Below are 18,902 nucleotides of genomic sequence, written 5' to 3'. Positions count from 1 at the left end.
TTTGGAAGGTGTGGTATTTTGGCTGCGTGAAAGCACATTATAGGTGGTTTCAAACCGCCTCGATCACAAGAATCCCCGTTAAATTACGAGAACTTTTTTAGGCTGAAAAATACCCATTAATTATTCCTGCATTCACACCGCCCTGAAACATACCCTTCGGGATAAGTTCCTGAAGTTACGAGCATGCGCAGTATGGTCTGATAAGCAGCAAGGCGCGAAATTCAAAATCACTAGCCCAGCAGCAACCCATGCACGGCGCCGCACCCAACGACACACTGGGCTAAAAGTTCCCGTAATTTGCTTTCAGACCGCCAAAATACCCACGACCTTGGAAAAATCCCCGCGAAAGTTCTCGTAATTTCGCCAAGTACCTACTATTTATCGGGTATTTTCTTTCGGGGATATTACGCGTAGTTTGCTTTCACACCGCCAAAATACCTGGTATTTTCTGATCGGGGTAAATTTCCCGATCAGAGAATACCTGGAACTGGCGAACTTCGAGGCGGTCTGAAACCACCTCATGGGAACTTTCTCAGCCCAGCAAGCAGTTTGGCATGAGCACTGTGGCCTCGCCTGCTATTTAGATCATACTGCCCATGTTCGTAACTTCAATCATTTGCCCCAAAAGGGTCTGCTTTTTTCTTTGTCAGGTCTGAACAAGTTCTCATAATGTAACAGGTATTCTGTTGATATTAACATGCCTAATGACTTGTGCAATGCATTGAAAGAGACCCCATTCTCATCTACTATTTTGGACTGGGTTCCCTTATACAAGTTTAGCAATTTAAATAAGAAGATCGCTACGCTAGCATTCTTCATCATCTCCTGAAATGGTCTCAAGAACCACTCCACATAAAGTGGTCTTGTTGCTCTGGGAAAGTTCTCAGAAGGGCCACAGGTTTTGCACAAAATTTGAAAGCGCAGCATTCTATTTCTACACACACTGTGTACCGAATAGCACGCCAAACATGTGCGAAGATCGCTTCCTGAAAAATGGTCGCAATCAAGTAACCATAGAAGTTGCCATAATGGCAAAATTCTCAGTTTATGAAAAGAGCCCCTGGTTTAAAACAACACAATAAGATCCATTGCCACTTTAAGAGTTCCCATTACATGTTAAACTGGTTTCCATTTAACCGCTTTCCAATAAACTAGTTTAAGAAAGAAGACAAGAACATGGTCTAAGTCAATCCCTGGAGAGACATGTAAACTCCTCAGACTCCAGGTAAATACACTACTCAAAAAAAGTTAAGGACCACTTTTTAAAACGTACATAAAGATTTTATACAAGGTGTTTTATTTCTGGAAATACCTCAGTACAACTGTCCTAAATGTCCTTAAACACGCTGTAATCAATTTCACGCATGGGTGGTTTCAGTTGTTGCACAATGTCTCTCGCATCACTGCACATCCTGAAAAGTGGGTCCCGAGGGGTATCAGCTACCGACATAAAGTGGTAAAAACGAATGTCTGAGTGTCTTTCAGGCAGTTCAGTAACGAGTGTGACCACCTCCTGCAGCAATAACGGCTTCACAGCGCTGTCTCATGGAGCTGATGAGGCGATTGATGTCTCTGACGTCCAGTGCATCCCATGCAGCCTCCAGAGCCACACCCAGCTGCTGCAGTCCAAGTGGATGGGCTTCGAGCTGGTCGAGACTCCTCCCCATCATGTCCCAGACGTGCTCTATCGGGTTTAAGTCCGGGGACCTCGCTGGCCACTCCATACGCTCAATCCCCTGGCCCTCAAGGAACTCGGTCACCACCCTAGCTCGGTGGGCACGGGCATTGTCATCCATGAAAATGATGTTTTGTCCCACATTTTCTGCAAATGGCACCACTATAGGTTCAAGGACCTCATCCCTGTACCTCACTCCTGTCATTGCTCCCCCTGGGACCACGTAGAGACGAGTACGGTTGGCGTAGGTGATGCCTCCCCACACCATGACGCTGCCTCCCCCATAACGGTCATGTTCTGCAATACAGGGGTCTGCAAATCTCTCTCCTGGTCGCCTCCAGACTCTCTACAATCAACAAATTGCTGACAACAGCAATGCCAAGATACAGCTGTCCAGGATGCCATCAAACACAATGAAATCAATTTCACACATGCAGTTCTTTCATGTCTCTTGCATCATTGCAATGTGCCCGTACAAAAGTGGCTTCCAAAGCATTTTCTGTCTTTAGTCTCTACAATCAACAACTTGCTGACAATAGCAATGCCAAGATACAGCTGTCCAGAATGCCATCAAACACAATGACATCAATTTCACACATGCAGTTCTTTCATGATGTCTCTGGCATCATTGCAGTGGGCCATAAGACAAGTGTCTTCCAAAGCATTTTCCGTCTTTAGTCTGTACAATCAACAACTTGCCTACAACAGCAATGCCAAGACACCACCTAAGTGAAACAGATGTAGCCAGAGCCCTAGGGATGCTGGAAGCTGGCCTCAGTCAGCGAAGAGTAGCCAGAATGATGGGCGTGTCACACAGTGTCATTAGCAGAGCAAATCAAAGACACCGAGAGACAGGGCTATACTCCGAGAGACCCCGCAGTGGCCGACCAGTTTCGACAACCCCTAGAGATGATCGCTACTTGACGAATCTCAGCCTCCGCAACCGCTTTCACAGTGCACGCCGCCTCAACAATGACTTCGCTGCAGCAACTGGAGTGATTGTTTCCACTCAAACAATCCGTAACCGACTTCACAGAGCCAATATGCATGCCAGACGGCCAGCTCAGTGTGTCCCACTCACCCCTGCTCACAGAAGAATTCGTCTCAACTGGGCCCGGGAGCATGTCAGATGGACCAGACAGCAATGGCGTAGAGTTCTGTTCACAGATGAGAGCAGATTTTCCCTTGACCACAATGATGGACGTTCGAGAGTCTGGAGGCGACCAGGAGAGAGATTTGCAGACCCCTGTATTGCAGAACATGACCGTTATGGGGGAGGCAGCGTCATGGTGTGGGGAGGCATCACCTACGCCAACCGTACTCGTCTCTACGTGGTCCCAGGGGGAGCAATGACAGGAGTGAGGTACAGGGATGAGGTCCTTGAACCTATAGTGGTGCCATTTGCAGAAAATGTGGGACAAAACATCATTTTCATGGATGACAATGCCCGTGCCCACCGAGCTAGGGTGGTGACCGAGTTCCTTGAGGGCCAGGGGATTGAGCGTATGGAGTGGCCAGCGAGGTCCCCGGACTTAAACCCGATAGAGCACGTCTGGGACATGATGGGGAGGAGTCTCGACCAGCTCGAAGCCCATCCACTTGGACTGCAGCAGCTGGGTGTGGCTCTGGAGGCTGCATGGGATGCACTGGACGTCAGAGACATCAATAGCCTCATCAGCTCCATGAGACAGCGCTGTGAAGCCGTTATTGCTGCAGGAGGTGGTCACACTCGTTACTGAACTGCCTGAAAGACACTCAGACATTCGTTTTTACCACTTCATGTCGGTAGCTGATACCCCTCGGGGCCCACTTTTCAGGATGTGCAGTGATGCGAGAGACATTGTGCAACAACTGAAACCACCCATGCGTGAAATTGATTACAGCGTGTTTAAGGACATTTAGGACAGTTGTACTGAGGTATTTCCAGAAATAAAACACCTTGTATAAAATCTTTATGTACGTTTTAAAAAGTGGTCCTTAACTTTTTTTGAGTAGTGTATATCAAAATGTTTGTAGAGGAATCTTAGAGGAGGCAGTAATCCTACTGGGGAAGTTGTCCTCAAAACATATCAAGACACATTACAAATATTAATTTCTATACAAGCCACATCAAACTAGTATGATTGCACCAATAATAATAATACCTAGAATCTACTTCATCAGGAGGATGAATTAGGTGGTTTGTCATCATTTTCCATAGAGCAGAGTAATATGAAATTAATATAATCATAATCATTAGGGAAAATGTCAACTCCCATAGAGATAACACATAAAATAAAAAAATGCAAAAAATGGCATGCCTCTATACATTAAAAAAAAACAATTATACCATCTTTAAAATGGAAAAGTAGACATGATTCATGTCAGAGTATCCTCTAAGCTCATGATCTAGTGGTTCTGACTCTTGCCTTTTCAAACAGAGGGTCATGGGTTCCATTCCTGACCATGGCGTGTTTTCTTTCAGCAAGAAATTAATCCACATCGTGCTGCACTCCACCCAGGTGAGGTGAATGGGTACCGGGCAGGATTAATTCCTTGAATGCATGATAAAAATAATAACAAGGCACCTCAGAATAGATTGTTTCCGGAAAGATGGCACTATACAAATGCCTATTATTATTATTATTATGAAGCTACAACATATTGAAAATGGGGTGAAAAAAGACCATCATTTATGGATTTAGAGAATAAAATCTACATGAATGTGATGACGTCATTAAACACAAACTGGTATTTTCTACTTCTGACGTCATGATTTAACTGAGGGTCAAATACGACACGAAATCATATCTGCGGTTCATAACCTACCCAAATGGGGTCCATGTTCTTTCTGATGAGCTACAGTGAATTAGGCTTATTTATTGCACATATATGACCAGAGATGTCACACGTGCTTACTGCAAATTTGAAAGGACTTACATTCCCTTATTGTTAATCAGAAGAGGCTGAACAAGTTATCAAGTTGCTCAGAATAAAATGGACAATGGACTGACATATAAAAAGAAAAGGTGTTTCCATGCTGCATAATGACCTTACGCATGGAAACGCAGGCGCATACATGAACACGTAAATTGTAGAAATGCTTAATTGACCTGAAATGAACTTATAATTAATCATGGTCAATTTTGAGCATTTAAAATTTTTGACCCACACGTATTAGCACGTCGTGACCTTTGATGACATGACCTGAACTTAATTTGATGATTTCAGATGATCGGTCACAGTGATGATATGATCAATTATGTAATTTTACAAAATGGCGCCTGGATGTCATCATGATGTGATGACATTGAAAGGTCTGTAGGACATGTCCACAATTAACAACATCTAAACATGAAATGAAAAAGAAGGAAATTGGAGCTCTAGACCGATTTCAAGATTTCGTAGGAACAAAATTTTTACTTTAACAATAAATAATGAATAATAAAGAAAATTCTGATGAAATGGGTGATGGCAGACATCCTAATAATAGAGATATTGCTGATGAGACAAGAATGTAGGATCAACTTAAGGAAAAAGTCATCTCCCATAGAGATTACACATAGAAATAGAAAAAAAAAACCTAACCCTTCATTTGATGTAAATACAAATGATTTTTGATGATTGGTTACGATCGAATGATTATATGCTTTTACAAAATGGTGCCTGGATGACATCATCGTGATTTGATGACCTCAAAAATCTTTTTAGGACATGAAAATTAATGAAATGGACATGGCAGATTTTGAGATATCGTATACATTTTTTTTGCATTTCTGACGAAATTAATAGGTGATCTAAGAAAAACATTCATTACATAATCTCAGAAATTTACCAGTAAGCTTTTGCTTGAAAGGCTGCAAGCTTCATCAGACCTTTGCCGTACATGTAGCTGTTGCTAGTGCAGCACAGCGAAAATTTGTGCTTTACATGACACACCACATAAATGAATTTCTTGCTGAAGGATATTACTGCCTAGAGGAATTGAACCCATGACCCTCTGATTAAAAGGTGAGTCCGAACCACTTCACCATGACGCTTTGACACTATAATACTGCTATAGACTTGCCTTCCCATTTTAAACTTTATTTTTTCAGGTGGCATAATAAGCTTATTATTGGAGGGAGTAGTCCTCCTGCATGGGGGGGGGTGTGTTCTGCATCTCTACACGCCATGTATAAAAATATAATGCAAGCTCGTATCCCTGGGGGTTCGATCGAACCCCTCAGGTTTTCAAAAGCATGAAAAAATAGGGGAAGGAAAGGCGAAGAGAAGGAAAAAGATGGAACTCCCTGATTGAAAACCCTGGCCAAAGAGCTGTGATTATAAATGACAGACAATCAGTGCTTCTATCTTACACATTTCCCAAATAAAACAGGTGGAACCAAGATAACCAACTGTAGTCCTGAATGGCACATTGATTTTTCAGGGTTTAAAGTGATTTATCATCTTCTGTGCATGTTGACCCCTTCATTCAAACCATGGCCTGATTGACAGTGACCATCAAAGAATAAAAGTAGACAAATATGAAGAGAATGTTATTCATGACAGTCACATGTGAGTGAATTCATAAACTAACCAATGAATGTCCACCTCTTTTACTTGCTATTTCATTGCAGAACTGGGGCCCATTGAATAAAACTTGTTATAATAAAAATCTTGCGATAACAGTTTAAAGCTACTGAAATCAATCAATTTGATTGGCTGATAGTAAATTTAATTATAGAAATTATGCATTTGTTATTATAACAAGTTAAATGGGAGCCTGATTACCATCCCGTCATTTAACCTACAAGATAAGATCTCACTGCATAAATACATACAATACACAAAGAATGTGATAATTTGTAAAATTGTAATTGATATACCTGACAAAATTATTTGAAGCACACTGTAAGCCTGGCAAGATATTATAATACAGAGGGGAAAAGGCAATATCTCATAACCAAAGCATTTTTCACACAATTCTTGACAAAACTGCACTTTTTTGTATAGTATTAACAGATAGTCTGGCAAGTTAATCTAGAATTTCTAGCCATGTACATTAAATGAATCCATTATGAAGAGTCAATTCTCAAATAATAATCTAAAACAATGATTACTTTACAAGTTGTATAGTCGAACAACGGCATCAAATTTTGTTTCATCTTTCACAAAATTTGTAATGTTTTGCTTGTTATCACTGTACCATACTTGAAAGAAAGGTGCTCGATTCAACTAGACATAACGGATTAAAACAAAAACTTTCTCTTTCACCAAATCTGAAACCTGTAATTCACAACCAGAGTTTAGCCCTCATTGAATAGAGAAAATCTAACAAGCTTAAAGCTGACGATTTCATCAATATCAGATAACATATGGCATCTTAAAAGCTTAATTTTTCACAGACAAGTTATATATGCACAACACAGATATATCATATGCAAATGATAAAGATGTCACTCTTTTGTATGAAATATTTCAATTCTTCCACTTCTTACCTATTATTATTGAACAAGGTGCTCCCTAATTGTAAAATCAGGAAGCACCTTGTTCAATAACAATAGGTAACAAGTGGAAAGCCTCTAGCAGTCTTTCCAATATAGCAGCAGTGCTGACTTTGGAAACGACTATAGAATAATTATTCACCCAAAACACCATTCATGTGATAATACAATGTTCATTGACCCTAAATGAAATGACCTTGTGGCCTAAGGCTTGTGGAACACAATCAGTGATTACCCTTGTATGTCCACATTTCATGAACGATATCCATAAGATTTGACAATTCAACAAATATCCCCAATATGGCCAAAGTTTGACCTTAAATGACCTTTGACCTTAGTCACGTGACCTGAAACTCGTACAAGATGTTCACTGATACTTGATTACTCTTATGTCCAAGTTTCATGAACTAGGTTCATATACTTTCTAAGTTATGATGACATTTTAAAATCTTAACCTTTGGTTAAGATTTAACTAGAGATGCCGCCGCCATCGGAAAAGCGGCGCCTGTAGTCTCGCTCTGCTATGCAGGCGAGACGAAAATGGCAAATTCCCACTGCACAGTGAGGAATTAAACTTTGTTTTAAATTGTAATGAGATATCAATATTTCTTCAAATAAATTACAGCAGAAAGAGTGAGTGGATTATGTCATCAGTTCCCTCATTTGCATACTGACCAGGATGCCCATGCTACATGTATTATCTTGTGGAAATGAGCCAAGTTTAAAACGTCATAACTTTCTTATTCTACATCTCTTAAATATTCAGTGCTATGTTCGTTTGATATTTCACTTTCTATTTAAATCAACCTTGTCTTGGGGTGGACTTCCCCCTTTTCATATATAGACAGAGGGCAAGGAAAGAAAAACAAAAACAAACATTTGTGCAACTACCACTTCGCTTACCACTTTAAAGGACAAGTCCACCCCAACAAAAAGTTGATTTGAATAAAAATAGAAAAATCCAACAAGCACATCACTGAAAATTTCATCAAAATCGGATGTAAAATAAGGAAGTTACGATATTTTATAGTTTCGCTTAATTTCACAAAATAATTATATGCACATCCCAGTCAGTATGCAAATGAGGGAACTGATGACATCATTCACTCACTATTTCTTTTGTATTTTATTATACGAAATATTAAATATACTTATTTTCTCCTCGTTGTCCTGTGAAAATAAAATTATTTTGCCCTGAACATGTGGAATTACCATTGTCTAACATTTTAGGGTTCAGTCATGTTGGTCCTTATTGCCATATCTGTAAAAATTGAAATATTGTATAATTCAAACAATAAAAAACAAAGGAAATAGTGAGTGTGGGACATCATCAATTCTCTCATTTGCATGTGACTAAATTGTGCATATAACGATTTTGTGAAAAATAAGCAAACTTTAAAATGTCATAACTTTCTTATTTTACATCCGATTTTGATGAAATTTTCAGCATTATGCTTGTCTGATTTTTCTCTATTGATTCAAATCAACATTTATCTGGGGTAGACTTGACCTTTAAAATAACTAATAGGCAATAAACCAAATAAATCAAATATACATAGATGGTTTAACCATTTATCTAATTGCACACAGGGTAATGATTCCAGGTTCATTATACATACATGTAGACTTAGGTGTCTCAACATTTTATATACATAATGCATATAAGCATCATGATATATCTTATACCATATGTACAAGTCCATCTTTATAAAAGTAGAAAAATAAATATCTTCATAAATCTTACCCATACAAAAAAATTGCAGGAAATCAGATATTGAGTAATGAAAGCACAACTTAAAATGAAAATAATTACAAAACAAATAAAATTTCAGAATTGACTTCAATACATAAATTCACCAATATACAATTCAGAGCATCAAAGAAAGCATGTTTATGTTTCTAAGTAAGAAAGATTCTTTGAAAACATCAAATTATGGTGGCATCGTGTCTGTCTTCTTTTCAGAAAAATAACAGTCTAAATTGACAATTTATGCATTTCATAACACATGCACCACTAACTTTCTTTATGATGGTGCTTTTGAATTAACTACCTTTTCCTAATACATAGCACAGGCAGCTAGTAAGAAATGAAACATCAAAGAAATGATGAATCCCAAGAACAGGGAAGATTTAGCAGTAGAACTATATACCAGGAAAACTGCAGTACTCAAATGTATTTTTTAATTCACTTATAAGAGAAAGGCCGTCATCAATGTACTGTGTCTAATACACTTTGGTCGACCAATTTCTGAGGATTCATGTGTCAGAGTGAGGTCACGATTAGAACATAACCTAAGCGCATGCACAAAACACACAAATGGTAAACTCATTTACAAAAATGTAGATAAACCATTTTCACTGACTATTTGCATAAACTACCCACAAATATTGCACAATGTGAGTCTGATGAACTCATTGCACGACTCTTTCATAAGACCTATAATTGAACATAAATACACCTGTTATGTGATCACAAAAAACGTATCATATGAAAACGTTATAGGGAAAGTTCACTCTGACAATAACTTGTTTTATTAAAAGGAGGAAAAAATAGAGAAAAATATTACTTCAATGAAAATTTGTCAAAGAATAACATAGTCATTAATTATTTAAATATTGATTTCAAGCATCACAAACGAGCTGCTCTTCCATATGTTGTGGGATATCAATTCCACAAAATTTTTCTCTCAAAAAAATTGAAAGTAATTATATTTGAGCAATGGATATAATTTAAAAGATGTCCTATGACATATGTATGACAGTTCATTAGCTACACATGTATTCTTTTGGCATTTAACAAATTTTAATTTTTTGTCACGATCAACGAATGACTTTTTTAATACATATTGCCTAAGGATTTCTGTGCTATGCCAGGGACAGCATTTTTTGCAGGCAAATCCAAACTATGGATTTAATAAAGCAAACATAAAATTTATATTGCACTACTATGACATAATGAAACAAGGGGCATATTAACCAAAATTAAGTTATAATGCCTTTATATTCTAGAAATTTAAAACTGTTTCCTAACAAAATTTCATAGAAAACATTAGTTCAGCTATGAGATCTATGATACATGTATATGGTTTGTTAAATCTCATTTGAAGCTTGTTAAATGGTCAGTAATGTTAAATGCACTGGAGTATCATCAAACATAATACTATTACAAAATCATATTAGCCATTGAATGCATTTTTACTCATTAGAATTGAAATATATATGGCATTTATCTGGCCGTCAGCATTCAACTTTCAATCTAGTGCCTTCTCTCAGTAATGTTTTTATTTCAAATAAAAATAGCAATTAGAGCGCTTCCTTCACATATTTAGTAATATGATATTAGATAGCTCCTGACAAAGATTACATGTATATCCTGAAATTTTCAGACCATTCCATGCTTGAGAAGGGGTTTTGTACAAACAAAACAGAGATATTCTGGGGTTTTGGGGGCACCAAATTAAATTCTGATGTAAAATTGGTAAATTTTTCACATTCATTAATATGATCTAGTAATGAAATGAAATGGAATACAGGGGGGAACTACCAAGACTAAAGAGAGGCTTTAACCATTGTGCCAATGCATGGGTGTCTAAATAAATCACAGACATGTTTTGCTCTTTTACAATAAAGTACACTTTTGTTCCCTCATGTCATAGTAGGGTAGCATAGTTGCACATGAGCCTGTACTAAAGTCTCTAAATGACATAAATGTATTGGATGTTCAGGTATGACCTTTACTAACAAATCCTTGGTAAGGCATGGAACATGGACAAAACTCTTTGAAATTACGTTCATATTGACATGAAAGATAATGTAGTATGCGAAGCCATTATATTGCCCTTAAAAATACATCCGATATACTGTATAACGAAATATTTTGTGGTGGCGCTGTATTTTTTCAAGTACATAGAAGGCGTCTTTTAAGGCCACCTAAGTGAAGACAGGTGACCTTTATCCACAACTTTTTAAACACATATTCCTCTAAAATGGTAGACAATTTTGATGGGCCATCAAAGACAGGTGGCTGTCAAGACAATTTTGACTGTATAGTAGGTGAATCAAAATTAAAATCACAAGATTATGCTCTCATAAATTTCTAGTCTTGCCGTAAACAAAATATTATGTTAATAAAGTATATAGCGTACACAGTAGAGTGACATATTGGCTTAGACCAGGACAAAATGAGCATTTCAGAAATACAATAAAGATTTCCAATTGATTGATCATTCTTTGTTAGACTTTGGGGAGACTCGGTGTTTATACCATCAAGACAAAAAATACTGAAATGAGCTTAACTTTGAGCAAAGCAATTGAGACCAAATCTTTGTTCAAGGTTACTTTATAGGGTAGCCTTTGCTTAATAAAAAACAAAAAAAAACAGAACTCATTATTTGAGAAGTGAATCAAGAGCTTGCGTAAATCTTAAGATGTCAATTAACCTTTTTAGGTTGAAGTCTTCTTTAATGCTTGCATAGAAAAAATCCGGAGCATTTGTTCTCATTTTGTAGAGTTGATTGAGGAGTTTGCCATCGTATTCAGCCATCACCAGTTGCAAACTTATTAAAAAAACAAAACAAATGCAATTAAGACATAGCCTAATGACATATTAGATATCAAATACATAACTGAACAATGTGATATATCTATGTATTTATATGCAAACCTAAAATACAACCTATAACACTGCATTGATGAACAGTTAATTTGGCTCCCAATCCAGTTGCATCTAATGTTTACTTCTAATTTATTAGTGCCTCCATGCAGTGGCTCCAAAATATCTTATTGAATGTTTAGTGAAGTATGTACCATCTCGCATTCTTAGATTAGCTCAGAAGGATCTTTAGCATTGTCCTAGTGTTCAAGTTCAAGTTTATTTAAACCAATCAAACAAGATACATATTACACAGTATAACAAAAGTAAGAAGACATGTTTAGGACCAAGTTTCACACAGAATGATCCGTGGTCCATACTGCCCCTTCACTTTGGAATACCACCCCATCATATGTAAAGAACTCTTTTACACCAAAGTTTAAATCCACCTTGAAAACATATTTATTTAAAAAGAATTGTGAATGAGTTAGTGCCACGATTGCCAACAATGCTCTCCCTTTTCCTTGCATTTTCTGTCTTCTTCAAAAGCACATAGGAACACATTTGGCAGTGATATGCACTATATAAGCTCATGTGAGTATTATTATTATTATCAATGTGGTGGTAGTAGTAGTATTAGTAGCAGCTGCAGAATTGGCAGCTGTATTTGTTGCCGTTGTAGTAGTAGCTATTGTTGTAAACATAATAGTACTAGTAGCAGTAGTAGTAGTAGTAGTAGTAGTAGTAGTAGCTGCAGTAGCAGTAGTAGTAATTGTGGTAGCAGTAGTAGTAGTAATAGTAATTTTGGTAGCTGTAGTAGTCGTAGATGTAGTAGTAGTAGATGTAGTAGCGGTAGTAGTAGTACCGGTAATAGCACTAGTATTACTATTATTATCATTATCATCATCATCATCATCATCATCAGTGTAGTAGTAGTAGTAGTAGTAGTAGTAGTAGTAGTAGTAGTAGTAGTAGTAGTAGTAGTAGTAGTACATGTAGTAGTAGCAGTAGCAGTAGTAGAGGTAGTAGTAGTAGTAGAAGTAGTAGTAGTAGTAGTAGTAGTAGTACTACTACTAGGGGTCTTTGGAAACCATTTTGAATATTAAAAAAATAAAGATTTTGTGAACAAGTTGAATGCCTCTGGCAGTCTCGCCTGCATTACCGATTCAGTTCTGACTTAAAATACAAGAGTGTCGCTAGGGCGAGCACATTATACGCCCGCCTGTAACATGGAAAATGGAGTTATTGGTCAAGCAAGAAAAGTGAAAGGGTTGCAACTTGACCATTGACATTATGACCTAAAAATCAATAAGCTTCCTGGGATCCATGCTAGTATCATACAAACCAAATCATATGAGCCTACGTTAAGTTAAACTGAAGTTATCACGTTTAGGACTGCAGAAGTGTAAGATGAAAACGTGTCACTGTGACCTTAACCTTTGACCTCAAAATCGATAGGCTTCCTGGGATCCATGCTAGTATCATTCACACCAAATTATATGAGCCTAGGTTAAATCAAACTGAAGGATACCATAATACGTCCCGTCTAGGACGGGCGTATGAAAACAATAAATAATCATTTACAAAAAACACCATCCATATGATAACAAAATACTCATGTTCACTGACCCTTAATGACCTCTGACCTTGATTATGTGACCTAAAACTCAAGCAAATGTTCAATGATACTCGATTACTCTTACGTCTAAGTTTCATGAACTACATCTCTTAACTATCAAAGTTTTGCCATTTCAACAAATAAGTAAAAGTAGTAGTAGTAGTAGTAGTAGTAGTAGTAGTAGTAGTAGTAGTAGTAGTAGTAGTAGTAGTAGTAGTAGTAGTAGTAGTAGTAGTAGTAGTAGTAGTCATAGTTGCAGTAGTAGTATAAGTAGTAGTAGCAGCAGCAGCAGTAGTAGTAGTAGTAGTAGGCATAGTTGCAGTAATAGTAGGTGGAATACTTACTGGTCCAATTCATTTTCTGCCAGCCAATCCTGTACTTGAGCTGCAGACCAATTCATGCTTTCCATTTTTAGTGATATTCCTGCACTATCAAGAGGAAATGATATACTAACACCAGCCAAATCCCCCTCATCAGTATCTAAGATTCAAACACAGATGTTTATTTAAGGTGATCATAAAATCACAAAGGGGCACCAAGGTAAAAATAACTGTTAATGGTGTCACACATTTAACACAAAATAGCTTCAATTAAGATAATTTGTATGAAAAAGCTAAATAACATACCAAATAAGTCTGGTAAAAAAGGGAGATTACTCGGTAAATTCCAAAATAGGCAATGCATAGTTTCAGCAGATAGAAATATCTTGCCTGCTTTTTTTTATTTACAAGATAATTGGATGTATGTAAATGTAAATGCAAGTTCATTAATTTGCTGATTGAATATAAATGCACCCTGATGTGCTCCCTTCTTGTCCATGCAAGGAAAGGAATGGGGGGGGGGGGACACAGGTAGAAACATCCAATCATTTTGTAATTAAACAATAAAATCAGGTAAGATTTTTTTTTATTATACTAGACCAGCATGGAATAAATCTGAGGCATGTCCGAGGAAGGGGACTGGAAAGTGCTAATGAGAGAGAGAATGTCTCTCTCTTTTGAAGGCGAGACGGAAAACTATGGAAAGTAAGGGATTAAATAAAGTCAATGGAAAACTGCATACCATCATTGTAGGTGAGCTTGGCTTCATGGGCATGCATTTGAACTTCCCTGAGTAGCTTGCTCATTTCTTCTTCTATGACCAGTCTCCCTGAGAAATCCATATAGAACTTTGCACCAATGATAAGGCCTAACCATCCATCAGGTCGATAAAACTCCTCCATCATGATGGGAATGATTCGTTTTCGCTTTAGAAATGCATATTCAGCTTCTGTAATCAAATTCAAACATCGTGATTTAAATAAACCCCTCAAATATAATCCTGTAACCCACATTTGAGGGAAATGTTTTCTTTATACATGTAAAAGAACTATGAAAAGTGCAACTGGTATCATTAGAAAAAGGCATTGATGTGATTACAAAAACTAGCTGGATTGATGTAGTGCTTTATAACTGTGGATACAAAGCACATATAATGAACCCAGCAGTTTACAAAATATGAGATTCAAACATGTTCTGAATTAAATATGTTGTACACAGGCGGGGTGGGGGATGGAGATATACCCCCACTTTTCAGGGGGGGGGGTGGCATGTACAATCATCCCCCACTTTTCAGGGGGGGGGGATGGCATGTACAATCATCCCCCACTTTTCAGGGGGGGGGGTGGCATGTACAATCATCCCCCCACTTTTCAGGGGGGGGGGATGGCATGTACAATCATCCCCCACTTTTCAGAGGGGGGGGGGATGGCATGTACAATCATCCCCCACTTTTCAGAGGGGGGGGGGATGGCATGTACAATCATCCCCCCACTTTTCAGGGGGGGGGGTGGCATGTACAATCATCCCCCACTTTTCAGAGGGGGGGTGGCATGTACAATCATCCCCCACTTTTCAGAGGGGGGGGGGATGGCATGTACAATCATCCCCCCACTTTTCAGGGGGGGGGGATGGCATGTACAATCATCCCCCACTTTTCAGGGGGGGGGGGGATGGCATGTACAATCATCCCCCCACTTTTCAGGGGGGGGGGATGGCATGTACAATCATCCCCCCACTTTTCAGGGGGGGGGGATGGCATGTACAATCATCCCCCACTTTTCAGGGGGGGGGGGGGTGGCATGTACAATCATCCCCCACTTTTCAGGGGGGGGGGATGGCATGTACAATCATCCCCCACTTTTCAGAGGGGGGGGGGATGGCATGTACAATCATCCCCCACTTTTCAGAGGGGGGGATGGCATGTACAATCATCCCCCACTTTTCAGAGGGGGGGGGGTGGCATGTACAATCATCCCCCACTTTTCAGGGGGGGGGTGGCATGTACAATCATCCCCCACTTTTCAGAGGGGGGGGGATGGCATGTACAATCATCCCCCACTTTTCAGGGGGGGGGGGTGGCATGTACAACCATCCCCCACTTTTCAGGGGGGGGTGGCATGTACAATCATCCCCCACTTTTCAGGGGGGGTGGCATGTACAATCATCCCCCACTTTTCAGGGGGGGGGATGGCATGTACAACCATCCCCCACTTTTCAGAGGGGGGGGGATGGCATGTACAATCATCCCCCACTTTTCAGGGGGGGGGGATGGCATGTACAATCATCCCCCACTTTTCAGGGGGGGGGTGGCATGTACAATCATCCCCCACTTTTCAGAGGGGGGGGGGATGGCATGTACAATCATCCCCCACTTTTCAGAGGGGGGGGGGGATGGCATGTACAATCATCCCCCACTTTTCAGGGGGGGGTGGCATGTACAATCATCCCCCACTTTTCAGAGGGGGGGGGATGGCATGTACAATCATCCCCCACTTTTCAGAGGGGGGGGGGGTGGCATGTACAATCATCCCCCACTTTTCAGAGGGGGGGGGGTGGCATGTACAATCATCCCCCACTTTTCAGAGGGGGGGGGGTGGCATGTACAATCATCCCCCACTTTTCAGAGGGGGGGGGATGGCATGTACAATCATCCCCCACTTTTCAGGGGGGGGGGGTGGCATGTACAATCATCCCCCACTTTTCAGGGGGGGATGGCATGTACAATCATCCCCCACTTTTCAGAGGGGGGGGGGATGGCATGTACAATCATCCCCCCACTTTTCAGGGGGGGGGGGGATGGCATGTACAATCATCCCCCACTTTTCAGGGGGGGGGGTGGCATGTACAATCATCCCCCACTTTTCAGAGGGGGGGGGATGGCATGTACAATCATCCCCCACTTTTCAGAGGGGGGGGGGTGGCATGTACAATCATCCCCCACTTTTCAGAGGGGGGGGGGGTGGCATGTACAATCATCCCCCACTTTTCAGAGGGGGGGGGGTGGCATGTACAATCATCCCCCACTTTTCAGAGGGGGGGGGGGTGGCATGTACAATCATCCCCCACTTTTCAGAGGGGGGGGGGTGGCATGTACAATCATCCCCCACTTTTCAGAGGGGGGGATGGCATGTACAATCATCCCCCACTTTTCAGAGGGGGGGGGTGGCATGTACAATCATCCCCCACTTTTCAGGGGGGGGGTGGCATGTACAATCATCCCCCACTTTTCAGAGGGGGGGGATGGCATGTACAATCATCCCCCACTTTTCAGGGGGGGGGGGTGGCATGTACAATCATCCCCCACTTTTCAGGGGGGGGGATGGCATGTACAATCATCCCCCACTTTTCAGGGGGGGGGTGGCATGTACAATCATCCCCCACTTTTCAGGGGGGGGGGATGGCATGTACAACCATCCCCCACTTTTCAGAGGGGGGGGGATGGCATGTACAATCATCCCCCACTTTTCAGAGGGGGGGTGGCATGTACAATCATCCCCCACTTTTCAGAGGGGGGGGGGGATGGCATGTACAATCATCCCCCACTTTTCAGAGGGGGGGGTGGCATGTACAATCATCCCCCACTTTTCAGAGGGGGGGGGGGTGGCATGTACAATCATCCCCCACTTTTCAGAGGGGGGGGGGGATGGCATGTACAATCATACCCCACTTTTCAGAGGGGGGGGGGGTGGCATGTACAATCATCCCCCACTTTTCAGAGGGGGGGGGGTGGCATGTACAATCATCCCCCACTTTTCAGAGGGGGGGGGTGGCATGTACAATCATCCCCCACTTTTCAGAGGGGGGGGGGGGTGGCATGTACAATCAACCCCCACTTTTCAGAGGGGGGGGGGGTGGCATGTACAATCATCCCCCACTTTTCAGAGGGGGGGGGATGTACAATCATCCCCCCACTTTTCAGAGGGGGGGGGGGGATGGCATGTACAATCATCCCCCCACTTTTCAGGGGGGGATGGCATGTACAATCATCCCCCCACTTTTCAGAGGGGGGGGGGATGGCATGTACAATCATCCCCCCACTTTTCAGGGGGGGGGATGGCATGTACAATCATCCCCCCACTTTTCAGGGGGGGGGATGGCATGTACAATCATCCCCCACTTTTCAGGGGGGGATGGCATGTACAATCATCCCCCCACTTTTCAGGGGGGGATGGCATGTACAATCATCCCCCCACTTTTCAGAGGGGGGGGGGATGGCATGTACAATCATCCCCCACTTTTCAGAGGGGGGGGGGGGATGGCATGTACAATCATCCCCCCACTTTTCAAGAAAAAATATTGTTCTTAATCATCAAATAATTTATACTGCTGTTAATGTGTGGATTCATCTTTCAAATCAGTCAAAGTGCTTAAATTTGCCTAATTTTGCATTCTGAAAATGCAAAAAATAAAACCTTGCACAGTTGCTTCCACGCTCAATCTATTCTTACAAGAATTTGGCCATGACAAATCCCTACGTTAAGCTTATTGTAAGGGTTACATCCATGGGAGTGTGGTATAATAAGTCCATTTTTTAATATGTGATTCCAATGACTTTAAAATATGATTATAAATTTGACCATAAACGAATCAAAACATCCTTTGAATGCACTTTCGTGACTTCGGGGTAGGGGCATACCCTGGTATCTTTGTAGAAGCGGGGAATGATTTTGTACAAAAAATATAGGCCTTCTGTATTCTTCAAGTTAAGTGTACGATGAGTTACTTATGACATTGATCAAATCAATTCTGGTAAAGGAATGCTATCTTTACAATTTTATCCATTTATAGGGGACTCCCAATACAATCTTAAACATTGTTCAAAATCTTTCCTTTTCATATGCGTCATCGTGATATTTCCACGTTTTTGGAAGGCTATATTGTGGCATGTAATGGCTTATGATAATTTCACATAGCTCCCTTATTGCTGATAATCAAGATCCCATTTTTTTCATTATAATCTCACTCTTTAACCAGTGAGCAAATGAGTTTTCATTGAACAAATCTGGAATTAATCCTTATTTGCTCTTTTTATAAATTTCTTTTTACTTTTCTTCAAAAGTTTATGTTACTCATTATTTACCCTTATCATCCACTGTCATATATGCATATTATTTTCAATGACTGAAGCAACTTTTTCAAGGTTCGCTAACTTGGCTCACTTGCTTGCAATTACACCCCTTGAAAGACTACTTGGTTAACTAATGAAAATTTGCTCGCTCGCTTCACTCAGTCG

The 18,902-nt window shown here is 40.4% G+C and overlaps 1 protein-coding gene across 1 annotated transcript; it reads right to left on the bottom strand.

Moving 5' to 3' along the window:
• Positions 1–6,490: 6,490 nt before the first annotated feature.
• Positions 6,491–14,641, bottom strand: LOC135153542 (uncharacterized). The gene is made up of 3 exons (XM_064096514.1): positions 14,412–14,641; positions 13,694–13,829; positions 6,491–11,696 (listed from the first exon to the last, which is right to left on the bottom strand). Exons 1-3 carry the CDS (start codon positions 14,572–14,574, stop codon positions 11,528–11,530), a joined length of 468 nt encoding a protein of 155 aa, XP_063952584.1. The 5' UTR covers positions 14,575–14,641; the 3' UTR covers positions 6,491–11,527.
• Positions 14,642–18,902: the final 4,261 nt, after the last annotated feature.

Source organism: Lytechinus pictus, chromosome 3, assembly GCF_037042905.1.
Source record: "Lytechinus pictus isolate F3 Inbred chromosome 3, Lp3.0, whole genome shotgun sequence".
NCBI classification, from domain to species: domain Eukaryota; kingdom Metazoa; phylum Echinodermata; class Echinoidea; order Temnopleuroida; family Toxopneustidae; genus Lytechinus; species Lytechinus pictus.
The sequence above is the reverse complement of the archived record's forward strand: the minus strand, read 5'-3'. Positions and strand labels throughout refer to the sequence as shown.

What these genes read in the sequence shown, in the direction of transcription:
- LOC135153542 (XM_064096514.1), bottom strand. Translation starts at nt 14,574, where the DNA reads ATGATGGAGGAGTTTTATCGACCTGATGGATGGTTAGGCCTTATCATT. An exon ending in CAAGCTCACCTACAATGATG is followed by an intron (nt 13,830 to 14,411) that starts GTATGCAGTTTT and finishes TTTGAATCTTAG; the next exon opens with ATACTGATGAGGGGGATTTG. An exon ending in GCAGAAAATGAATTGGACCA is followed by an intron (nt 11,697 to 13,693) that starts GTAAGTATTCCA and finishes TTTTTTAATAAG; the next exon opens with TTTGCAACTGGTGATGGCTG.